Genomic DNA, 26,084 nt, shown 5'->3' with positions numbered 1-26,084 from the left:
CAAACAAGGAAGGCTATTTTGCCAATACCAATCGCCACGCTGCCCCCCGAGTACCTGTACACCGCTGTGGGTTGTGTCCCTTGCCTTTGTTTGGTCTTGGTCATCCTGTGATAGTAATCATGGTTTCCTTTTCTCTCCCCTCAGCACGTGTTGGTGCAGGCATCCCTCCTGCAGGCCGTTCACTGCCTCCTGATCGATGCCCTCCCGTTGAACCAGAACGCCCGCCAGCACGGCTACCAGTTCATGGCCACCAGCCTCTTCTCCTCCGGCATCTCTACCTTGCTACAAACCACACTGGGCAGCAGGTATTCAGGTTTTCAATCGCCCGTTACTCCCATTCGAGAAACCCCATCCATGTAATCTGATCCCGATGTTTAAAATGATAAAGAGGAGTTCGATAGGGTAGATGGAGAGAATCTATTTCCTCTGGTGGGGGGGAGTCCAGAAACACAGGGGCCTCACCTTAAAATTAGAGCTAGGCCGTTCAGGGGCGATGTCAGGAAGCACTTCTTCACGCAAAGGGGAGTGGAAATCTGGAACTCTCTCCCCCCAGAATGCTGTTGAGGCCGAGGGTCAATTGAAAATTTCAAGTCTGAGATTGATAGAATTTTGTTAGGTAATGGAACCAAGGCGGGTAAATAGAGTTGAGATGCAGATCAGCCATGACCTAATTGAATGGCAGAACAGGCTCGAGGGGCTGAATGGCCTACTCCTGTTCCTATGTATTCTGGAAGGATGAGACCAAATGGGTCTTCATCTTAGGAACTTGGCCTATCTGTATCTTAGGGTGGCATCTGTGCTCTCTGAAGTACACTTTCATTCCTCGCTTTTGTTGATCCATCTGATGTTAAAGAGGGAATCTCTACTGGAAACTGTGGGACTTCTTCTGGATTGAATGTCACGTTTTTGATCCATTGAAGGAACATAGCCAGCTCACTGCTCTTAAAAAATTCTCACCTCCGTTCTTTCTCCAATCATATTTGATTTCCAGATAGAGTGAAGCGTTTGTAAAGCTCCCTCAACCAACACCAACTGCTCATTTATCTCATTGCTGTCTGTGGGACCTTGCTGTGCACAAATGGGTGCATATTTTCCGACAAAGCAACACTTGGAAAACCAATTGATTGGTTGGGAAGCGGCTTGGGATGTCCTGGGAACATGAAAGGTGCTCTACAAATGCGAGACCTTCCTTTTCTTCACCTGATACAACGGAACAGGTAGACACGACCGTGGTTTAATGTCTCACCCAAAGGACGGCACCTCGAACAGGGCAGCACTTCCTCAGCACGGTACCAAAACGCCTGAGCAGACCATAGTGCCTGGGCGGCACGGCAGGGGAGAAAGCCCAACACAACGGTCGCCGTGCCAACGGGAAACTACACATCTTCTGTTCCAGTTATTACTTGAGGTGCCGACCTTTGGTTGAGGGATGAAACCGAGGTCGTGTTTCCCTTTATCAGGTGAAGAAAAGGAAGGATTTGCGTTTGTAGAGTACTTTTCATGTTCCCAGGACACCCCAAAGCACTTGCAATGAATTGCTTTTGAAGTATTGTGATATGAAGAGTCCTTGCTGTTTTAGAAGGTCGCTGACTATCAATGGCTGCTTCCTCGGCCGTTTGGCCAGGGTTTACTGACTGCACAGTGGCCCTTTGTCTTCAACGGGAACACCATGGGTGCAATAACACTGCACGTTTGGCGTGGGTGCAAAGAGGTTTTTGGCTTCGCAGCGATACTGAACTAGTGCAGTGTAAATCAGTGTTTAAGGACTGAACTGGCTCTGAATGGAAGCCGTGTGACACTCCCCTCCCGCAGAGAGCCTCTGCTTCCCTCCGGTGTCAGTTTGGGTTGCTGTTGGCTGTACCATGACACTGCTTGTATTTTAATGTGCCACGCTGATTTCCTCCCCTTGGATCCTCAACCCCATCAATCAAATACCACGATTTCAAGGACTGCTCTGTCGCTGACAGTATCTGTGCTCGGGTTCAATTGTTGCTATCGTTTATGTTTAACATCTGTGGTGAAATCACCACTCTAGTCAGCTCATATTGTTAATAATTAGAATCAAAGAATCGACAGAAGGAGGCCATTCTGCCCATTGTGCCTGTGCCGGCTCTTTGTAAGAGCTATCCAATTAATCCCAACTCCCCCTGCTCTTTCCTCATAGCCCTGCAAACTTTTTCTCCTTTAAGATCATTTTTTTTATTCGTTCATGGGAGGGGCCGATCGGCCTACACCTGCTCCTATTTCTTATGTTCTTATGTTCTTATGTGGGTGTCGCTGGCGGGGCCAGCATTTATTGCCCATCCCTAATTGCCCTTGAGAAGGTGGTGGTGAGCCGCCTTCTTGAACCGCTGCAGTCTGTGTGGTGAAGGTTCTCCCACAGTGCTGTTAGGAAGGGAGTTCCAGGATTTTGACCCAGCGACGATGAAGGAACGGCGATATATTTCCAAGTCAGGATGGTGTGTGACTTGGAGGGGAACGTGCAGGTGGTGTTGTTCACATGTGCCTGCTGCTCTTGTCCTTCTAGGTGGTAGAGGTCGCAGGTTTGGGAGCTGCTGTCGAAGAGGCCTTGGCGAGTTGCTGCAGTGCATCCTGTGGATGGTACACACTGCAGCCACAGTGCGCCGGTGGTGAAGGGAGTGAATGTTTAGGGTGGTGGATGGAGTGCCAATCAAGCGGGCTGCTTTGTCCTGGATGGTGTCGAGCTTCTCGAGTGTTGTTGGAGCTGCACTCATCCAGGCAGCTCCAACAACACTCAAGAAGCTCGACACCATCCAAGATAAAGCAGCCCGCTTGATTGGCACCCCATCCATCACCCGAAACATTCACTCCCTTCACCACCGGCGCACTGTGGCTGCAGTGTGTACCATCAACAGGATGCACTGCAGCAACTTGCCAAGGCTTCTTCGACAGCACCTCCCAAACCCGCGACCTCTACCACCTAGAAGGACAAGAGCAGCAGGCGCATGGGAACAACACCACCTGCACGTTCCCCTCCAAGTCACACACCATCCCGACTTGGAAATATATCGCCGTTCCTTCATCGTCGCTGGGTCAAAATCCTGGAACTCCCTTCCTAACAGCACTGTGGGAGAACCGTCACCACACGGACTGCAGCGGTTCAAGAAGGCGGCTCACCACCACCTTCTCGAGGGCAATTCGGGATGGGCAATAAATGCTGGCCTCGCCAGCGACGCCCACATCCCGTGAACGAATAAAAAAAAAGAGTATTCCATCACACTCCTGACTTGTGCCTTGTAGATGGTGGAAAGGCTTTGGGGAGTCAGGAGGTGAGTCACTCGCCACAGAATACCCAGCCTCTGACCTGCTCTTAGTCATAGAGTCATAGAGTTATACAGCACGGATAGAGGCCCTTCGGCCCATCGTGTCCGCGCCGGCCATCAGCCCTGTCTACTCTAATCCCATATTCCAGCATTTGGTCCGTAGCCTTGTATGCTATGGCATTTCAAGTGCTCATCCAAATGCTTCTTGAATGTTGTGAGGGTTCCTGCCTCCACAACCCTTTCAGGCAGTGAGTTCCAGACTCCAACCACCCTCTGGGTGAAAAAGTTCTTTCTCAAATCCCCTCTAAACCTCCCGCCTTTTACCTTGAATCTATGTCCCCTTGTTATAGAACCCTCAATGAAGGGAAAAAGCTCCTTAGTATCCATCCTATCTGTGCCCCTCATAATTTTGTACACCTCAATCATGTCCCCCCTCAGCCTCCTCTGCTCCAAGGAAAACAAACCCAATCTTCCCAGTCTCTCTTCATAGCTGAAGCGCTCCAGCCCTGGTAACATCCTGGTGAATCTCCTCTGCACCCTCTCCAAAGCGATCACATCCTTCCTGTAGTGTGGCGATCAGAACTGCACACAGTACTCCAGCTGTGGCCTAACCAGTGTTTTATACAGCTCCATCATAACCTCCTTGCTCTTATATTCTATGCCTCGGCTAATAAAGGCAAGTATCCCATATGCCTTCTTTACCACCTTATCTACCTGTTCCGCCGCCTTCAGGGATCTGTGAACTTGCACACCAAGATCCCTCTGACCATCTGTCTTGCCTAGGGTCCTCCCATTCATTGTGCATTCCCTTGCCTTGTTAGTCCCTCCAAAGTGCATCACCTTGCACTTTTCCGGGTTAAATTCCATTTGCCACTGTTCCGCCCATCTGACCAACCCATCTATATCGTCCTGCAGACTGAGGCTATCCTCCTCGCTATTTACCACCCTACCAATCTTTGTATCATCAGCGAACTTACTGATCATACCTTTTACATTCATATCCAAGTCATTAATGTAGACCACAAACAGCAAGGGACCCAGCACCGATCCCTGTGGTACCCCACTGGCCACAGGCTTCCAGTCACAAAAACAACCTTCGACCATCACCCTCTGCCTTCTGCCACTAAGCCAGTTTTGTATCCAAAGTGCCAAGGCACCCTGGATTCCATGGGCCCGTACCTTCTTGACCAGTCTCCTGTGGGGGACTTTATCGAAGGCCTTACTGAAATCCATGTATACCACATCCACTGCGTTACCCTCATCCACACGCCTAGTCACCCCCTCAAAAAATTCAATCAAATTAGTCAGACATGATCTTCCCTTGACAAAGCCATGTTGACTATCCCTGATTAATCCTTGCTTCTCCAAGTGGAGACTAATTTTGTCCTTCAGAATTTTTTCCAATAATTTTCCTACCACTGATGTTAGGCTCACTGGCCTGTAGTTCCCCGGTTTTTCCCTACTCCCCTTCTTGAATAATGGTATTACATTAGCGGTTCTCCAGTCCTATGGCACATCCCCTGTGGCCAGAGAGGTTCTGAATATATGTGTCAGAGCCCCCGTAATCTCCTCCTTTGCCTCACACAGTAGCCTGGGATACATTTCGTCCGGGCCTGGGGATTTATCCATTTTTAGGCCTGCTAAAACCGCCAATACCTCCTCCCGCTCGATGTTAATATGTTCGAGTATATTACAGTCCCCCTGCCGTATTTCTATGTCTACATCGTCCTTCTCCATAGTGAAAACAGATGCAAAAAATTCATTTAGAACCCCTCCTACATCTGCCGGCTCCACACACAGATTGCCATTTTTGTCCCTAATGGGCCCTATTTTTTCCCTAGTCATCCTCTTACCCTTAATATACTTATAAAACATCTTAGGATTTTCCTTTATTTTGCTCGCCAGTGTTATTTCATGGCCCCTCCTTGATCTCCTAATTTATTTTTTAAGTATCCCCCTGCACTTTTTGTACTCCTCTAGGGCTTCCTCCGACTTTAGCCTTTTGTATCTGCCAAAAGCCCTCCTTTTTTTCCTAATCCATTCTCGTATATCCCCTGACATCCAAGGTTCCCTGGAGTTCTTGGAACCACCCTTGACCTTTACGGGAACATGTTGCCATTGTATGGTCTCAATCTCCCTTCTGAAAGACTCCCATTGCTCCGATGCGGATTTTCCTACAAGCAGCTGATCCCAGTCCATTTTGGCCAGATCCTGCCTTATCCTATTAAAATCGGCCTTCCCCCAATTTAGAACCTTTATTTCCGGCCCCTCCCTGTCCTTTTCCATGACCACCTTAAATCTCACCGAATTATGGTCACTGTCACCAAAGTGCTCACCTACTAGCACTTCTTCCACTTGGCCGGCCACATTCCCTAGAATTAGGTCCAGTATTTATATGGCTGGTCCAGTTAAGTTTCTGGTCAATGGTGACCCCCAGGATGTTGATGGTGGGGGATTCGGTGATGGTAATGCCGTTGAATGTCAAGGGGATGCGGTTAGACTCTCTCTTGTTGGAGATGGTCATTGCCTGGCACTTGTCTGGCGAGAATGTTACTTGCCACTTATGAGCCCAAGCCTGGATGTTGTCCAGGTCGTGCTGCATGCGGGCTCGGACTGCTTCATTTTCTGAGGGGTGGCGAATGGAACTGAACACTGTGCAATCATCAGCGAACATTCCCATTTTTGACCTTATGATGGAGGGAAGGTCATTCATGAAGCAGCTGAAGATGGTTGGGCCTCGGACACTGCCCTGAGGAACTCCTGCAACAATGTCCTGGGGCTGAGATGATTGGCCTCCAACAACCACGACCATCTTCCTTTGTGCTAAGTTTGACTCCAGCCACTGGAGAGTTTCCCCCCTGATTCCCATTGACTTCAATTTTACTAAGGCTCCTTGGTGCCACACTCGGTCAAATGCTGCCTTGATGTCAAGGGCAGTCACTCTCACCTCACCTCTGGAATTCAGCTCCTTTGTCCATGTTTGGACCAAGGCTGTAATGAGGTCTGGAGCCGAGTGGTCCTGGCGGAACCCAAACTGAGCATCGGTGAGCAGGTTAGTGGTGAGTAAGTGCCGCTTGATAGCACTGTCGACGACATCTTCCATCACTTTGCTGATGATTGAGAGTAGACTGATGGGGCGGTAATTGACCGGATTGGATTTGTCCTGCTTTTTGTGGACAGGACATACCTGGGCAATTTTCCACATTGTCGGGTAGATGCCAGTGTTGTAGCTGTACCGGAACAGCTTGGCTAGAGGCGCAGCTAGTTCTGGAGCACAAGTCTTCAGCACTACAGCCGGGATGTTGTCGGGGCCCATAGCCTTTGCTGTATCCAGTGTATTTACTGTAGTTAATTTTGGTTATGGGTAGCCTTTATATATTGCTAATAGCTGGTCACTTGTCCCTTTCTATGTCTACTCTTCCTGTCCTTTTACTCTATCTGCAAGCTTTCCTCTCTCTTGTTTTATTGATTCGGGGAGTTTAGTTTGAGGCCTCCATGGTGGAGTATTGTGTCCAATTCTGGGCACCACATTTTAGGAAGGATGTCAAGGCCTTAGAGAGGGTGCAGAGGAGATTTACTGGAAAGATACCAGGGATGAGTGACTTCAGTTATGTGGAGAGACTGGAGAAACTGGGATTGTTCTCCTTAGAGCAGAGAGGGTTAAAGAGAGATTTAATAGAAGTGTTCAAAATCATTAACAGTTTTAATAGAGTAAATAAAGAGAAACTTTTTCCAGTTGCAGAAGGGTCGGTAACCAGAGGACACAGATTTAAGGTAATTAGCAAAAGAACCAGAAGTGACATGAGGAAAAAATATTTACAGTTGTTATGATCTGGAATGCACTGCCTGATAGGGTGATGGAAGCAGATTCAATAGTAATTTTCAAAAGGGAATTGGATAAATATTTGAAGGGAAAAAATTTGCAGGGCTATGGGGAAAGAACAGAGGAGTGGGGCTAATTGGATAGCTCTTTCAAAGAGCCGGCACAGGCAAAATGGGCCGAATGCCCTCCTTCCGTGCTGTATGATTCTGTGATTCTATGACTCTGTGATTCTATGATTCTATGACTCTATCATTCTATGATTTTGTGATTCTATGATTTTGTGATTCTATGATTCTGTGATTCTATGATTCTGTGATTCTATGATTCTATGATTCTGTGATTCTATGATTCTGTGATTCTATGATTCTATGATTTTGTGATTCTATGATTCTATGATTCTGTGATTCTATGATTCTATGATTCTGTGATTCTATGATTCTATGATTTTGTGATTCTGTGATTCTATGATTCTATGATTTTGTGATTCTGTGATTCTACGATTCTACGATTCTGTGACTCTGTGATTCTATGATTCTGTGATTCTATGATTCTACGATTCTGTGACTCTGTGATTCTATGATTCTGTGACTCTGTGATTCTATGATTCTGTGATTCTATGATTCTATGATTCTACGATTCTGTGACTCTGTGATTCTATGATTCTGTGATTCTATGATTCTGTGATTCTACGATTCTGTGACTCTGTGATTCTATGATTTTATGATTCTTTGATTCTACGATTCTGTGATTCTATGATTTTGTGATTCTATGATTCTGTGATTCTGTGATTCTATGATTTTGTGATTCTATGATTCTGTGATTCTGTGATTCTATGATTCTATGATTTTGTGATTCTATGATTTTGTGATTCTATGATTCTGTGATTCTATGATTCTATGATTTTGTGATTCTATGATTCTGTGATTCTGTGATTCTGTGATTCTATGATTCTGTGATTCTGTGATTCTATGATTTTGTGATTCTATGATTCTATGATTCTGTGATTCTATGATTTTGTGATTCTATGATTCTATGATTCTGTGATTCTATGATTTTGTGATTCTGTGATTCTGTGATTCTATGATTCTATGATTTTGTGATTCTATGATTCTGTGATTCTATGATTCTGTGATTCTATGATTTTGTGATTCTATGATTCTGTGATTCTATGATTCTATGATTCTGTGATTCTATGATTCTGTGATTCTATGATTCTGTGATTCTGTGATTTTGTGATTCTATGATTCTGTGATTCTATGATTCTATGATTTTGTGATTCTGTGATTCTGTGATTCTATGATTCTGTGATTCTATGATTTTGTGATTCTATGATTCTGTGATTCTATGATTCTATGATTTTGTGATTCTGTGATTCTGTGATTCTATGATTCTGTGATTCTATGATTCTGTGATTTTGTGATTCTATGATTCTATGATTCTGTGATTCTATGATTCTGTGATTCTATGATTCTATGATTCTGTGATTCTATGATTCTATGATTCTATGATTTTGTGATTCTATGATTCTGTGATTCTATGATTCTATGATTCTGTGATTCTATGATTCTATGATTTTGTGATTCTATGATTCTGTGATTCTATGATTCTATGATTTTGTGATTCTGTGATTCTGTGATTCTATGATTCTGTGATTCTATGATTCTATGATTCTGTGATTCTATGATTCTATGATTCTATGATTTTGTGATTCTGTGATTCTATGATTCTATGATTTTGTGATTCTGTGATTCTGTGATTCTACGATTCTGTGACTCTGTGATTCTATGATTCTGTGATTCTATGATTCTGTGACTCTGTGATTCTAAGATTCTGTGATTCTGTGATTCTACGATTCTATGATTTTGTGATTCTACGATTCTATGATTCTGTGATTCTGTGATTCTATGATTTTGTGATTCTACGATTCTATGATTCTGTGATTCTATGATTCTATGATTTTGTGATTCTACGATTCTACGATTCTATGATTCTGTGATTCTGTGATTCTGTGATTCTGTGATTCTTTGATTCTACGATTCTGTGATTCTATGATTCTGTGATTCTCTGATTCTGTGATTCTCTGATTCTCTGATTCTACAATTCTGTGACTCGATGATTTTATGATTCTATGATTCTACGATTCTGTGATTCTGTGATTCTGTGATTCTATGATTCTGTGATTCTGTGATTTTGTGATTCTGTGATTCTATGATTCTATGATTCTGTGATTCTATGATTCTCTGATTCTACACTTCTGTGACTCGATGATTTTATGATTCTGTGATTCTACGATTCTGTGATTCTATGATTCTATGATTCTATGATTCTGTGATTCTGTGATTCTACGATTCTATGATTCTATGGTGCCCGGTGCAGCTTGGGTGTCCACATTCCTCAAAGTGGGACAATCTGTTCCGAGAGCAAGTGTCTGGAGATGCTTTCGCTATTCTCCTCAGAGTTAAGCGGGCTGAACAGTGACAAGCGAAATTGGATAACTGACAGCGCGGTAGGACTGGTGTCAAACTGGCTAAGGGCAAAGTTGTAAGCGATCTAGAGGTGTTATTAGATTTGGGGTGTCACTGGATTTGGTGCTTAACTTGCCAATCACTGCAAAGCAGTAACCAAGAAGTCAAATAGAACTTACAAACATGCAAAAATGATGGGCAAGGACAAAACCAGTTGGTCCAACAAGCCTGACCCAACTATGAATCAGTAGAGTTTGACCCAGTTATGCTGAAATCATACAGTGCCCTGGTCAGACCACACATGAGTACTCGGAGCAGTTTTGGTCACTCTTATGCCTTTTTTTTGGCATTCACACTCGATTTGGGTTTTGACAGAGTAGAGGGAGAAACTGACAGGAGGGTCGGTTACACAGACATAAAATAATTGGCAAAACAGCCAGAGGGAAGATGGGGAGAATTTTTTTTTTAACGCAGCGAGTTGTTATGATCTGGAATGCGCTGCCTTGAAGGGCGGTGGAAGCAGATTCAATAGTAACTTTCAAAAATCGAAAGCAGACCTTGGGATTGCCTACGTTTTTTTTATAAAGCACTTTACTTTCAATCTTTCGTTTGAGACGTTAACGCAGGGCCCCGTCTGCCCTCTCAGGTGGTCGTAAAAGATCCCACGACCACTATTTCGAAAAAAAGGAGGAGTGTTCTGACCAATATTTATCCCTCAACCAACATCAGATTATGTGTCTCGTTGCAGTTTGTGGGATCTTGCTGTGCGCAAATTGGTTGCCGTGTTTCCCTACATTACAACAGTGACCACACTTCAAAAAGCAATTCATTGGCTGTAAAGTGCTTTGGGACGTCCTGAGGTTGTGAAAGGCGCTATATAAATGCAACTTCTTTCATTCACCTTGAAGAGCATAAAACTCGTTGAAAAATAGCTCATTACAAATGTCAGCACCGTGGTGATGTATCACTGCCAGTGCAATTGATTTTGTTGATTGGCTAATAATTGTTTTCCTTCCCCCACCCCACCCCTCACCACCCCCCCACCCCTTGTTAATTTTCTCTTTTTCCTTTATAGATTGCCATTGGTCCAGGCTCCATCCTTTGAATATTTGATCCCTGCTGTGATTCTCACCTCGTATCCCATGGAGACCAACAGCTCCCGTCATAATGGTACCGTGCTGCTCAGCTGTAACTTTGCATTTAAACCGTTCCTTTCAACGACCAGAGGCCTTTTATATTGTCAAATGCTGGGATTGGGGGGGTCGCCAACTACGGTTGGACAATATTTCAAGAGGTTTTGTCACAGGAACTCCCTCCCCCAAAAGCCCCGACCCCACTTCCTGCCGTTGGTCGCGTGACATGTCAATGCTAATGGCGTACCGCCTTCCCACTGCCAATTGGAATGAGGTGGAGATGGACTGGGGTGGACAAATGTAAGGAATCTTACAACACCAGGTTATAGTCCAACAGTTTTATTTGAAAATCGCAAGCTTTCGGAGGCTTGCGATTTTCAAATAAAACTGTTGGACTATAACCTGGTGTTGTAAGATTCCTTACAATTGGAATGAGAACAGACTCTTTGTCACCCAATCAGATGTATCTTGACTGTCAGTCAAATAGCCCTTTTCTCCCCATCTCCAATATTTCTGTAACTAATAAACAAATGTTCAAAGAAAATGAAAAAAAAATAGGCACCAATTTTTTTCATGCGACTATTATTTTTCTCCAGTGCCCTGGAGATTAATTTTTAATTCCTGGAGACTCCAAGACAATCCTGGACCTGTAGCTCAACTCCATTTGCCTTGGTTCCGTAACCCTTAATACCTTTCCCTAACAAAAATCTAACAATCTCAGTTTTGAAAATTTCAATTGACCCCCAGCCTCAACAGCTTTTTGGGGGAGAGAGTTCCAGATTTCCACTACCCTTTGTGTGAAGAAGTGCTTCCTGACGTCACCCCTGAACGGCCTTGTTCTAATTTTAAGGTTATGCCCCCTTGTTCTGGACTCCCCCCACCAGTAGATATAGTTTCTCTCTACCCTATCAAATCTTTTAATCGTCTTAAACACCTCAATTAGATCATCCCTTAATCTTCTATACTCAAGGGAATACAAGCCTAGTCTATGCAACCTGTCCTCATAATTTAACCCTTCCAGCCCCTAGCTGGGAAGTTGGATTGTTTGGTTCCTATGACTTTCCTATGCGTCAAAATATTGTGGCACTAGAGAATTGATGCCTATTGGAGGGAGGGTCAGAGATGACCAAAGCCTCTCGTCACCTGGCAACGCTTATGTGACCTCCCAGTGGCCAATGGTAGAGCAGCATTGACAGAGGTCGAAGGAGGTTATGTGAGGTGAATTTTGTTTGGAATTTGCAGCAGTTTCAGGATTCGTGTACACACCAGGTATCGGGAAATTCTAAAACAACTCATTCATGTGAATGGAACTAGGAAAAATAAACTGGAAAAATTTACTGATAAACAAAGAAATAGAACAGCAGTGGGAAACATTTAAAACAGTGATCAATAGAGTCCAGGAGAAATATATCCCATTAAAAAGCAAGAACAAACTAGCCAGTAATGATAAACCATGGATGAATAAAGAAATAAGGGCAAAATTGAAACTAAAGAAAAAGGCACTCACTGAGTACACAGGCAATAAAGGAGAGGATAACAAAAGGGAATATGAAAAGGTTAGGAAAGAAGTTGAAAAAATAATTAGGAAGGCAAAGAGAAACTATGAAACTAAATTATCAAGAAATATAAAAAAAATAGTAAAGTATTCTGGTAAAGTAGACACATAAATAACAAAAGAAAAATGAGGATAGGGACAGGGCCACTGAGGGATCCACACAATAAACTCACAGGTAATGACAGCGAAATGGCAGAAATATTAAATAATGACTTTGCCTCAGTATTTACCAGGGAGACTAACATGGTGGGCAGGACATTAGAAGAAGAGATCAAAAAAGGTATAAAGACATTTAAGATAGAAAGGGAGGAGATAATTGATAAACTAATCAAACTTAGAGAGGATAAAACCCCTGGTCCGGATGGATTGCATCTGCGCATATTAAAAGAAGTTAGGGAGGAGATAGCAGAGGCACTGTTACATATATATAAACATTCATTAGGAAAGGGAATAGTGCCAGAGGACTGGTGGACAGATAATGTTATTCCTGTATTTAAAAAGGGAGATAGAACCAGCCCAGGAAACTATAGACCAATTAGCTTAACATCGGTGGTAGGGAAGATAATGGAATCCTTACTCAAAGATGTAATAGAAAAACATCTAGAAAACGAAAATATAATAAAGAATAGTCAGCATGGATTTCAAAAGGGAAGGTCATGCTTGACCAACCTTATTGTATTATTTGAAGAAGTAACAGAGAGTGTAGAGAAGGGTAATGTAGTAGATGTAATATATTTGGATTTTCAAAAGGCCATCGATAAGGTACCACATAGTAGATTCATGACTAAGGTCAGAGCACGTGGAGTCAGGGGATAGGTAGCAGAATGGATAGCAAAACAGAAAATAGAGAGTAGGGGTTAAAGGTAGTTACTCAAACTGGCAAAAGGTGGGAAGTGGTGTTCCACAAGGATCGGTGCTGGGACCACTGTTGTTTATCATATAGATAAATGATTTGGACTCGGGAATCGGAAGTACAATTTCAAAATTTGCGGACAACACCAAATTGGGGGGTATAGTTAATATTGCGGAGGACTGCGACAAAATACAGTAAAGCATTAATAAATTTGCAGAATGGGTGTGTACTTGGCAAATGAATTTCAATATAGGTAAGTGTGAGGTGGTATATTTTGGTGGGAAGAATAAGAGGGCCACATACTAATTGGATAATAAGAGTCTAAATGAGGTAGAGGAGCAAAGAGATTTAGGGGTGCGGATACACAAATCACTAAAAGTAGAGACGCAGGTTAATAAGAACATTAAAAAAGCAAACCAAGCACTGGGCTTCATTTCTAGAGGGATAGAATTGAAAAGCAGAGAAGTTATGCTAAACTTGTACCACACTTGGAGTACTGCAAACAGTTCTGGCCTCCACACTGTAAAAAGGACATAGAGGCACTGGAGAAAGTGCAAAAAAGATTTACTAAGATGATACCAGAACTGAGAGGTTATACCTATCAGGAAAGATTGAACAGGCTGGGGATCTTTCCTCCAGAAAAGAGAAGGCTGAGGGATGATCTGATGGAGGTCTTTAAGATTATGAAGGGGTTTGATAGGGTAGACGTAGAGAAGATGTTTCCATTTGTGGGGGAGACCAGAACTAAGTGCTATAAAGATAAGCTAGTCACTAGTAAATCCAATAGGGAATTCAGGAGAAACTTCTTCACCCAGTGTGGTAAGAATGTGGAACTCGCTACCACAAGGAATAGTTGAGGCGAATAGCGTAGATGCATTTAAGGGGAAACTAGATAAACACATGAGGGAGAAAGGAATAGAAGGATATGTTGATAGGGTTAGATGAAGTAAGATGGGAGGAGGCTCATGTAGAGCATAAACACCGGCATGGACCCGTTGGGCTGAATGGCCTGTTTCTGTGCTGTACGTTCTTTGTAATTCTTTGTAATTTGTAATTCATTTTGTCGCTATTAATGACCTGGACTTGGGTTATACAGGGCATAATTTCGAAATTAGCAGATGACACGAAATGTTACGGCCGAGAAGGTTAAGGGTAGATGCAATAAACGTGTTCAAAATGATGAATGGTTTTGATAGAGTAAATAAGGAGAAAGTGCTTCCACTAGCAGATGGGTCGGTAACCAGAGGACACAGATGTAAGGTAAAAGAACCAGAGGGGAGATGAGGAGAATTTTTTTTACGCAGTGAGTTGTTATGATCTGGAATGCGCTGCCTGAAAGGGCGGTGGAAGCAGATTCAATAGTAACTTTCAAAAGGGAATTGGATAAATACTGGAAGGGGAAAAATTTGCAGGGCTACTGGGGAAAGAACAGGGGGAGTGGGACTAATTGGATAGCACTTTCAAAGAGCCAGCAAAGGCACGAAGGGCTGAATGGCCTCCTCCTGTGCTGTAAGATTCTATGATTCTATGAAAAACCGCCAGCCAACCAGGTTACTGCCTGTTCAACTAAAATAGTCGAATTATCAAACTCGTAAAAAAACAAAATTGCACAATGTTTTGTTAGAATTTGGTTTCTATACTTGTCTCCGATGGGGATCCCCGGGCAGGGTTTTGGACTGAACAGAACCACAAGCCTCCACCAGCCAGTTCTGTTCTCAACTGGCTGTTTCTTCACACTTGATTAAAATGTTGCTAAATTGCTTTTTGGCACAATTTTCTCACATTAATCTCTGTCCTCCCCTCTCCTTTGTCTTCCATTTGGTGTTTGTCTTCTCACACGGGCTTCATTAGTCACCTTCCTTCATCTCAGTTATCTTGGATCATGGCCAGGGGCAAGGGCCAGGAGGGAGATGGAATAGTCTGGGTGAGAGCTCCACTCGGTGGCTGGGTTGGTAATTGCACTGCCCGGTGTGGCACTGAGTCCCACGCCCCAGAAAGGCACCATCTTCAACCCTTGACCTCTGCCCTGCTGGCTGATCTCAGTTGGGCAGCAGTAAGGAGTACTACAATTGTTTTTCAGCACCCTGGGATAGGGATGATTTTGGGGTGGGGGGGAAGGTGGGAGAAAGATAACCAGGGTTCCTTCTCCTGATTGCTGTCCCCTATTGGAAGTGTGGACGTCAGGTTGAAAAAAAAAAGATTAAACTTAGGAGCATAGGAGCATAGGAACAGGAGTAGGCCATTCAGCCCCTCGAGCCCGCTCCGCCATTTGATAAGATCATGGCTGATCTGTGATCTAACTCCATATAAACTTCTAAGTGATGTCCACCACAGTCAAATAGCCTGCCAATGTTCACCCTCTCTAACTTACACAAGAAGAGCGGCCATTTGGTTGAGGTAACGGAGAGTGATCAAAATCCACGGGACGAAAGCCCCAGCAAATTTAAGTGACTTCAGGTGGGCAAGAAAGAAAATGGAGATGAAGAGGTTCTCTCATTCCTTATTATGTCCTCAGTGCTCAGTGGGTCGCACTGTTGTCTTGGGCCAGAAGGTTGTGGGTTCAAGACCCACTCCAGAGACTTGAGCACAAAATATAGGCTGATGTACCAGAGGATATAAAAGATCCCATGGCACTATTTGGAACAAGAGCAGGGGAGTTCTCCCCATTGTCCTGGTCATAGAATCATAGAATGGTTACAACACAGAAGGAGGCCATTCGGCCCATCGAGCCTGTGCCAGCTCTTTGTAACAGCAATCCAGTTAGTCCCATTCCCCCACTCTTTCCCCGTAGCCCTTCAAACTTTTTCCCTTCAAGTATTTATCCAATTCCTTTTTGAAAGCCACGATTGAATCTGCTTCCACGACCCTTTCAAGCACGCATCCCAGATCATAACCGCTCGCTGGGTAAAAAAGTTTTTCCTCATGTCGCCTTTGGTTATTTTGCCAATCATCTTCAATCTGTGTCATCTGGTTCTCGACCCTTCTGCCAATGGGAACAGTTTCTCTTTATTTATTTTATCTAAACCCTTCATAATTTTGAACACTTCCATCAAATCTCCTCTTAACCTTCTCTGCTCTAAGGAGAACAACCCCAGCTTCTCCACTCTATCCATGTAACTGAAGTCCCTCATGCCTGGAACCATTCTAGTAAATGTTTTCTGCACCCTTCACATCCTTCCTAAAGTGCGGTGCCCAGAATTGGACACAATACTCCAGTTGTGGCCAAACCAGTGTTTTATAAAGATTCATCATAACTTCCTTGCTTTTGTACTCTATGCCTCTATTTATAAAGCCCAGGATCTCGTATGCTTTTTTAACCGCTTTCTCAACCTGTCCTGCCACCTTCAAAGATTTGTGCACATATACCCCCAGATCTCTCAGTTCCTGAACCCCCTTTAGAATTGTACCATTTAGTTTATATTGCCTCTCCTCGTTCTTCCTGCCAAAATGTAACACTTCGCACTTCTCTGCGTTAAATTTCATCTGCCATGTGTCCGCCCATTCCATCAGCCTGTCTACGTCCTCATGAAGTCTATCACTATCCTCCTCACTGTTTACTACACTTCCAAATTTTGTGTCATCTGCAAATTTTAAAATTGTGTCCTGTACACCAGGTCATTAATATATATCAAAAAAAGCAGTGGTCCCAGTTCCGACTCCTAGGGAACACCACTGTACACCTTCCTCCAGTCCGAAAAACAACCATTCGCCACTACTCTCTGTTTTCTATCACTTACACATGAACATAAGAACATACGAATTAAGAGCAGGAGTAGGCCATTTGGCCCCTCGAGCCTGCTCTGCCATTTGATAAGTTCATGGCTGATCTGATTGTGACCTCAACCCTACTTTCCTGTCTACCTACTATAACCTTTGACTCCCTTGTTAATCAGGAATCTATCTAACTCAGCCTTAAAAATATTCAATGACCCTGCCTCCACCGCTCTCTGGGGAAGGGAGTTCCACAGACTCACAACCCTCTGAGAGAAAAAATTTCTCCTCATCTCCGTCTTAATGGGAGACCCCTTATTTTTAAACTGTGGCCCTTAGTTCTAGTCTCCCCCACAAGGGGAAACATCCCCTCAGCATCTACCCCTTCTAGTCCCCTCAGGATCTTATATGTTTCAATAAGATCACCTCTCATTCTTCTAAACTCCAGTGTATACAGGCCCAACTTGTCCAACCTTTCCTCATACAATAACCCCCAGGAATTAGTCGAGTGAACCTTCTCTGAACCGCCTCCAAAGCAATTATGTCTTTTCTTAAATAAGGAGACCAAAACTGCACACAGTATTCTAGACGTGGCCTCACCAATGCCCTGTATAACTGTAATGTGGAGATGCCAGTGATGGTCTGGGGTGGACAAATGTAAGGAACCTTACAACACCAGGTTATAGTCCAACAAATTTAGAATTGTTGGACTATAACCTGGTGTTGTAAGATTCCTTACATCTGTATAACTGTAGCAAAACATCTCTACTTTTATATTCCATTCCCCTTGCAATAAATGACAACATTCCATTTGCCTTCCTAATCACTTGCTGTAACTGCATACTAACTTTTTGTGATTCATGTACTAGGACACCGAGATCCCTCTGTACCTCAGAGTTCTGCAATTTCTCTCCATTTAAATAATATACTGCTTTTCTATTCCTCCTGCCAAAGTGGACAAGTTCACATTTTCCCACATTATACTCCATCTGCCAAATTTTTGCCCACTCACTTAAGCTATCTATATCCCTTTGCAGACTCCTTATGTCCTCTTCACAACTTACTTTCCTACCTACGTTTGTGTCATCAGCAAATTTAACAACCATACATTCAGTCCCTTCATCCAAGTCATTGATATAGATTGTAAATAGTTGAGGCCCAAGCACTGATCCCTGTGGCACTCCACTCGTTACATCTTGCCAACCTGAAAATGAGCCATTTATGCCTACTCTCTGTTTCCTGTTAGCTAACCAATCCTTTATCCATGCTAATATGTTACCCCCTACACCGAAAGCTTTTATTTTGTGTAGTAGCCTTTGATGTGGCACCTTGTCAAAAGCCTTCTGGAAATCCAAGTACACCACATCCACAGGATCCCCTTTATCCAATTTAGCCACTTAGCCAATTTCGTATCCATGCTGCCACTGCCCCTTTTATTCCATGGGCTTCAATTTTGCTGACAAGCCTATTATTTGGCACTTTATCAAACGGCTTTTGAAAGTCCATATACACAACATCAACCACATTGCCCTCATCGACCTTCTCTGTTACCTCATCAAAAAACTCAATCTCGATTTGCCTTTAACAAATCCGTGCTAGCTTTCCTTTATTAGTCCACACTTGTCCAAGTGACTATTGATTTTGTCCTGGATTATTGTTTATAAAAGTTTCCCCACCACCGAGGTTAAACTGACTGGCCTGTAGTTGCTGGGTTTATCCTTACACCTTTTTTTAAACAAGGATGAAACATTTGCAATTCTCCAGTCCTCTGGCACCACCCCCGTATCTAAGGATGTTTGGAAGATTATGGCCAGTACCTCTGCAATCTCCACCCTTACTTCCCTCAGCATCCCATCCGGACTGGGTGACTTATTTACTTCAAGTACAGCTAGCCTTTCTAATACCTCCTCTTTATCAATTTTCATCCCATTCAGTATCTCAACCACCTCCTCTTGCACTGTGACTTTGGAACCGCCCTCTTCCTTGGTAAAGACAGATGCAAAGTATTCATTTAGTACCTTGGCCATGCCCTCTACCACCATGCATAGATCTCCTTTTTGGTCCCTAATCGGCCCCACCCCTCCTCTTACGACCCATTTGCTATTTATGTGCCTATAGAAAACTTTTGGATTCCCTTTAATGTTAGTTGCCTGTCTATTCTCATACTCTCTCTTTGCCCCTCTTATTTCCTTTTTTACTTCCCCTCTGAAATTTCTATATTCAGCCTGGTTCTCACTTGTGTTATCAACCTGACATCTGTCATACGCCCCTTTTTTCTGCTTCATCTTACTCTCTATCTCTTTCGTCATCCAGGGAGCTCTGGCTTTAGTTGCCCTACCTTTCCCCCTCGTGGGAATGTACCTAGACTGTACCTGAACCATCTCCTCCTTAAAGGCCAATCTTTGATTCCAATTTACCCGGGCCAGATCTGTTCTCATCCCATTGAAATTGGCCCTCCTCCAATTGAGTATTTTTACTCTAGATTGCTCCTTGTCCTTTTCCATAACTAATCTAAACCTTATGACACTATGATCACTGTTCCCTAAATGTTCCCCCACTGACACTTGCTCCACTTGACCCACCTCATTCCCTAGAACCAGATTCAGCAATGCCTCCTTCCGCATTGGGCCAGAAACATTTTGGCCAAGAAAGTTCTCCTGAACACACTTCAGAAATTCCTCCCCCTCTTTGCCCTTTACACTATTACTATCCCAGTCTATATTAGGTTAGTTGAAGTCCCCCATTTCCCTGCAAATTTGCTCCTTTATATCCTTCCCACTAGTTGGTGGCCTATAGAATACACCCAGTAGTGTAATGACACTTCCATTTGTTTCTTAACTCTAACCAAAGAGATTCTGTCCTTGACCCCACCAGGACATCCTCTCTCTCCAGCACTGCAATATTCTCCTTAATCAATACTGCCAACCCCCCCTCCTTTTTCTCTTTCCCTATATTTCCTGAACACCTTGTATCCAGGAATATTTAGTACCGAATCCTGCCCTTTTTTGAGCCAGGTCTCCGTTATCGCCACAACCTCATATTCCCATGTGGCTAATTGTGCCTGTCGCTCGTGCGTTTACACACATGCACTGTAAACCGATCTTAGTCAATATTGATCCCTCAACCAACATCACTAAATCTGGTCATTTATCACATTGCTGTTCGTGGGATCTTGCTGTGCGCAAATTGACTGCCGCGTTTCCCACCTTACAACAGTGACTACTCTTCAAAAAGTATTTCATTGGCTGTAAAGCGCTTTGGGACGTCCCGAGGTGGTGAAAGGCACTGAATAAATGCAAGTTCTTCCTCTTCTATTATTTTTGGAGTGTCAATTGTCTTTCTCACCTTGCCAGTTAAAAAAATAACTGTTTGACTGTTCCAGGAACTGAAATGGCCGTGCTCTGTGATGGGGCCCAGTGCCCAGAGACGGACCTCACCCTGCAGACGTGGAAGCCTGCCCTTTGTGAAGTAAGATGCTTTCAAAATTGGTAGGTTTTAATATGTCGTAATGGCAAGATTCAAGGGGCAAATTAAATGAAGCTCCTCTCCTGGCTTGGAGCCCGGCTGGACAAAGGGTACTGGTCGGAGATAAGGGTATCGGCCCCATCCTCTGACCCATGTCCACCGACTGCAAGCCTTACAGTGCAATCGGGCTAGCTCGCCCAGCCCAAGATTGAAATACAATCGGCAAGTTATAAGGGGGGTCCTTGGCTGAAGGAAATCTGGCATGTGCTTAATTTGCATCTCTCCCTGTCCGCACCACCACCCCCCCCCACCGTTCCCCCCGCTCCCCCAGAAACACACGGGGTGGGGGGGGGGTGATTTTAACCTCACTCGCCAGGCGGGAATCCCACCGGGATCGGGTGGAACGCCAATTTTACACCCCGCCCAATATCGCTCCCCGTTGACTTCGATGGAGAGTGAAAGTCAGACGGGGTGTAAATCGAGCGTCGCATCCGATCCCGTCAGGCCCCCGACGGGCGGGTTAGGTTAAAATCAACCCCGTCACACTCAACCGCAAGGCTGCCTGCTGAAGGTGGTGAACAGGAGGCCACTTTTCCATGTGCACCCCTCCCCACCTCATAGGAGCCCAGCCCCCACCTCCAGGTGGTGTTGAGACTGGGGGCCAATTGAAAATTTCAAAGCTGAGATCGATAGATTTTTGTTAGTCAAGGGTATTAAGTGGTAGATGGAGTCAAGATGCAAATCAGACATGATCTAATTGAATGGCGGAACAGGCTTGAGGGGCTGAATGGCCTCCTCCTGTTCTTATGTTCCTAAGAGGTGTTTGTCGCTGGAGGGAGAGGTCACTATGTTTTCCTGTCATGGGGGGGGGGGGGGGGTGGGGGGTGTGAGTATTCAGCCAGCCCACACAAGCCAGGCATATGGTTTCCCTCTCTCTCTCACCTATAGGTGCCTTGCCCAACGGTCGGGGAGTTGCTGAAGCCTATAAAGGAATTAGGTGAACAAGGATTGTAAACAGTGAGGAGGATAGTGATAGACTTCAAGAGGATAGAGACAGGCTGGTGGCATGGGCGGACACGTGGCAGATGAAATTTAACGCAGAAAAATGTGAAGTGATACATTTCGGTAGGAAGAACGAGGAGAGGCAATATAAACTAGAGGGCACAAATCGTTAAAGGTGGCAGGGCAGGTTGAGAAAGCTATTAAAAAAGCACACAGGATCCTGGGCTTTATAAATAGAGGCATAGAGTACAAAAGTATGGAAGTCATGATGAACCTTTATAAAACACTGGTTCGGCCACAACTGAAGTTGTGTTTCCAGTTCTGGGCACCGCACTTTTAGGAAAGATGTGAAGGCCTTAGAGAGGGTGCAGAAGATTCCAGGGATGAGGGACTTTAGTTACATGGATAGACTGGAGAAGCTGGGGTTGTTCTCCTTGGAACAGAGAAGGTTGAGAGGAGATTTGATAGAGGTATTCAAAATCATGAAGGGTCCAGACAGAGTAGATAGAGAGAAACTGTTCCCATTGGCAGAAGGGTCAAGAACCAGAGGACATAGATTTAAGGTGATTGGCAAAAGAACCAAAGGTGACATGAGGAAAAAATTTTCTACACAGCGAGTGGTTAGGATCTGGAATGCACTGCCCGAGGGGGTGGTGGAGGCAGATTCAATCATGGCCTTCAAAAGGGAACTGGATAAGTACTTGAAAGGAAAAATTTTTGCAGGGCTACGGGGAAAGGGCGGGGGAGTGGGACTAGCTGGATTGCTCTTGCATAGAGCTGGCACAGACTCGATGGGCCGAATGGCCTCCCTCCGTGCTGTAACCTTTTATCATTCTATGATTCTATATAACCTTAAAATTGGAGCTAGGCCATTCGGGGTGATGTCGGGAAGCACTTCTTCGCACCAAGGGGAGTGGAAATCTGGAACTCTCTCCCCCAAAAAAGCTGTTGAGGCTGGGGGTCAATTGAAAATTTCAAAACTGAGATTGATAGATTTTTGTTGGGTAAGGGGATTAAGGGTTACGGAACCAAGACGGGTAAATGGAGTTAAGATACAGATCAGCCATGATCGAACTGAATGGCGGAACAGGCTCGAGGGGCTGAATGGCCTACTTCTGTTCCGATGTACTTTCCTTCCTATAAACAACGACTTATTTTTATATAGCAGCTTTCCCATGACAAAATGCATAGAATGACATAGAATTTGCAGCACAGAAACAGGCCATTCAGCCCAACTGGTCTATGCCGGTGTTTATGCTCCACACAAGCCTCCTCCCACCCTATTTCATCTAACCCTATCAATATAACCTTCTATTTCTTTCTCCTTCATGTACTTATCCAGCTTCCCCTTAAATGTAAGGAGTCGTACAACACCAGGTTATAGTCCAACAGCTTTATTTGAAATCACAAGCTTTCGGAGCTTTGCTCCTTCGTCAGGTGTAGTGAGGAGGAGTTGCATAAAGGCACAGCCTGGACATCGGGAGCCTGAAGTAAGAGAGAACTTAAGAAGTTTTAAGCTCTGCATCAACGCAAGGCTGCATCGGAGTTGGAGCGCATGAGGCAGCACTACTCTTAAGCGCAGATCCCGAGCCTTAGGGGAGATGAATGAAGGCGCAGTCATCAAACCCAGCTGGTTCACTACTGTCCTTCAGGGAAGGGAAGCCGATGTCCTTACCCGGTCAAGGCCTACACGTGACTCCAGTCCCACACCAACGCGGTTTGACTCTTAATGCCCTCTGAAGTGGCCTGGAGAGACCGCTCATCGTAGCACAGTTGCTCACAAGGTGAAGGTTCACCACCACCTTCTCAGGGTGATCAGCCCAACTTCCCGAGGATAAAATATAACGGCTGGTGAAGAATGCGAGGGATGGGGAGTGGAGCAATGCCACAGGAGTGGGCGGGGGCGGCGGTGGTGGGCGGGGGGGAGAGAGGGGAGGATTTGAAAAGGAGGGAGAGCTTGATGGAGACGAAAGTGTCCGCCGGCCCCCTGGCTGCCGTCCCGCCGCACAATCCAGACGGAGAGATTTAACTGCTTTTGTTTGTTTTTTTGGACGCTCCAGATCCGTGGGGCGGTTGTTGTTTCTGGAATCCTACAAGTGCTCCTGGGGCTCTGCGGGGTCCAGGGGCTGGCGTCCCGACATTGTGGGCCAATGGTGCTGGCACCGATGCTATCGATAATCGGCCTATCCTGTTACAAGGTGGCGGCACGTTTCGGCTCATCGCACTGGGGAGTCACTGCCCTGTAAGTATAACTCGTCGAGATATTATGATCCAACTGGGAGTGGAAAAAAAAATCAATTGTGCGCAGTGGTGATTTGTCATCACATTATACAGAGTCTGCAGCACAGACACAGGCCATTCAGCCCAACCGGTCCGTGCTGGTGTTTATGCTCCACACGAGCCTCCTCCCACCCTACTTCATCTCACCCCATCAACATATCCTTCTATTCCTTTCTCCCTCATGTGTTTATCTGGCTTCCCCTTAAATGCTTCCATGCTATTCTCTCCAACCATTCCATGTGGTAGTGAGTTCTACATTCTCACCACTCTCTGGGTAAAGAAGTATCTTTCTTTTTATATTCGTTCATGGGATGTGGGCGTCGCTGGCGAGGCCGGCATTTATTGCCCGTCCCTAATTGCCCCTCGAGAAGGTGGTGGTGAGCCGCCTTCTTGAACCGCTGCAGTCCGTGTGGTGACGGTTCTCCCACAGTGCTGTCAGGGAGGGAGTTCCAGGATTTTGACCCAGCGACGATGAAGGAACGGCCGATATATTTCCAAGTCGGGATGGTGTGTGACTTGGAGGGGAACGTGCAGGTGGTGTTGTTCCCATGTGCCTGCTGCTCTTGTCCTTCTAGGTGGATTCTATATTGTATTTATTGGTCTTTATGACCCCTAGTTTTGGTCTCCCCCACAAGTGGAAACGTCTCCTCTACATCCACCCTATCAAACCCTTTCATAACCTTAAAGACCTCTATTAGGCCACCCCTCAGTCTCCATCCATTAGAATATTGTAACGGTCATTAGGTAGAGAACAATCATTAGTCTCTTGATTACGACACTGCTCAGCCGACCAGCGGTCACCTTGTGCAAGCTTTAAGAGAGAGAAAGACTTGCCTTACTGAGAGAGAATTCCTTCCAAGCGCAGTGACCGCTCTCGGGTAGACAGCCATGTTGCGCACAGCAAGATCCCGCAAAGAGACGGGTGGTCAGTGAACCAGCTGTCCCCGGGCTCTTGGTTGAGGGAGGAATGTTGGCCTGAACAAAGAGCGACCATGGGGGAGAAGGCCAATCAGCCCATTGACGCTCATCCTTCTGGTTAAAGGTTGAACTTGCATTTTTATAGTGCCTTTCACCTCCTCAGGACATCCCAAAAAGCTTCACAACCGACTAATTACTTTTTTGTGAAGTGCAGTCACTGTTGTTTTGTAGGCACACACAGTCAATCTGCGCACAGCAAGATCCCGCGTACAGCAATGAAATGTGACAAGTCTTACATTTTGGGAGGGCTGGCAGAGAAGGGGCATATTGGCCGGGTCACCAGGAGAACGCTCCAAAAAGTATCATGGCAGCTTCAGCTGAATGGACCTTTACCTCAGCTCGTGTGCTGCCAAAACTCTCATCCATGTCTCGATCCAGACTCGATTACTCCGATGCTCTCCTGACCGGCCTCCCACGTTCCACCCTCTGTAAACTTCAGCTCGTCCAAAACTCTGCTGCCCGTATCCTAACTCGCACCAAGTCCCGTTCCCCCATCACCCCCCCCTGTGCTCGCTGACCTACATTGGCTCCCGGTCCGGGAACGCCTCGAATTTAAAATTCTCATCCGCATGTTTAAATCCCTCCATGTCTTCGTCCTTCCCTATCTCTGTAACCTCCTCCAGTCCTCATACCCTCAGAGAACTCTGCGCTCCTTTGACTCTGGCCTCTTGCGCATCCCCCACTCCCTTCGCCCCTCCATTGGCGGCCGTGCCTTCAGCTTCCTGGGTCCCAAGCTCTGGAATTCCCTCCCTAAACCTCACCTTTTTCCTTCCCCCTCGATGAAGCCCCTTGGGACCTTTCAATGCATTGAATGCAAGTTGTCGGCTTGTGCGAGGACACAGTAACAGAAGTGAGAATATTTAGGAGCGAGACAATCGAGACGGTTACACGAACGTACGAAAATGGACAGAAAACCAGCAGCAAAAGCATTGTGCAATAGGGGTTGCCAACTCTGGTTTGCCGTATTCCTGGAGGTCTCATCACATGACCGCCCCACCCAGTCAAACAGCCTTTCCCCTCCACCCGCCACCTGGAATATTTTTATAACCCAGTAAACAAAAGTGTTAAAAAGAAAACGAAAAACATTTTTTTTTTAACGCCCCGATGATTTTTCTCCCGGGTTTTGCTCGCAGCAAGCACCCTGGAGATTATTTATCAATTCCTGGAGACTCCAGGACAGTCCTGGAAGGTTGGCAACCCTACTGTGTAATGTATAAATGTATCTCTTTAGGAGATTAGATGGGCCCAGGACTATGTACAGAAAGCCCCGCTCAATTCTTTTCTCCTTTAGGTTGGAAAAAAAGTGAAGCTGGAAATAACAAAATGAAAGAAGAAAGAACTTGCATTTATATAGCGCCTTTCACGACCTCAGGGCGTCCCAAAGTGCTTCCCAGCCAATGAAGTACTTTTGAAATGTAGTCACTGTTGTAATGTGGAAGACGCGGCAGCCAATTTGCGCACAGCAAGATCCCACAAACAGCAATGTGATAATCACCAGATAATCTGGGTTTTTTTAGTGATGTTGGTTGAGGGAT

General features: G+C 45.0%; 1 protein-coding gene across 5 annotated transcripts in view; it reads left to right on the top strand.

Annotated features, from left to right (window-relative positions):
• slc23a3 (solute carrier family 23 member 3) overlaps positions 1–26,084 on the top strand; it is a 112,297-nt gene that overhangs the window by 7,493 nt on the left and 78,720 nt on the right. For 4 of the 5 annotated variants that reach the window (XR_010963377.1, XM_067987035.1, XM_067987032.1 and 1 more), the window contains exons 2-5: positions 145–305; positions 10,648–10,742; positions 20,207–20,292; positions 23,352–23,533. Coding sequence is in view for 4 of the 5 variants with exons in the window: in XM_067987035.1 (XP_067843136.1) it covers positions 145–305; positions 10,648–10,742; positions 20,207–20,292; positions 23,352–23,533 (524 nt within the window). In the remaining variant the exon portion in view is untranslated. The remainder of the gene's footprint in view (positions 1–144; positions 306–10,647; positions 10,743–20,206; positions 20,293–23,351; positions 23,534–26,084) is intronic. The other variant, XM_067987036.1, reaches the window with a different exon arrangement.

This window comes from Heptranchias perlo, chromosome 7 (genome assembly GCF_035084215.1).
Source record: "Heptranchias perlo isolate sHepPer1 chromosome 7, sHepPer1.hap1, whole genome shotgun sequence".
NCBI lineage: Eukaryota > Metazoa > Chordata > Chondrichthyes > Hexanchiformes > Hexanchidae > Heptranchias > Heptranchias perlo.
This window is presented reverse-complemented; position numbering and strand designations above follow the sequence as displayed.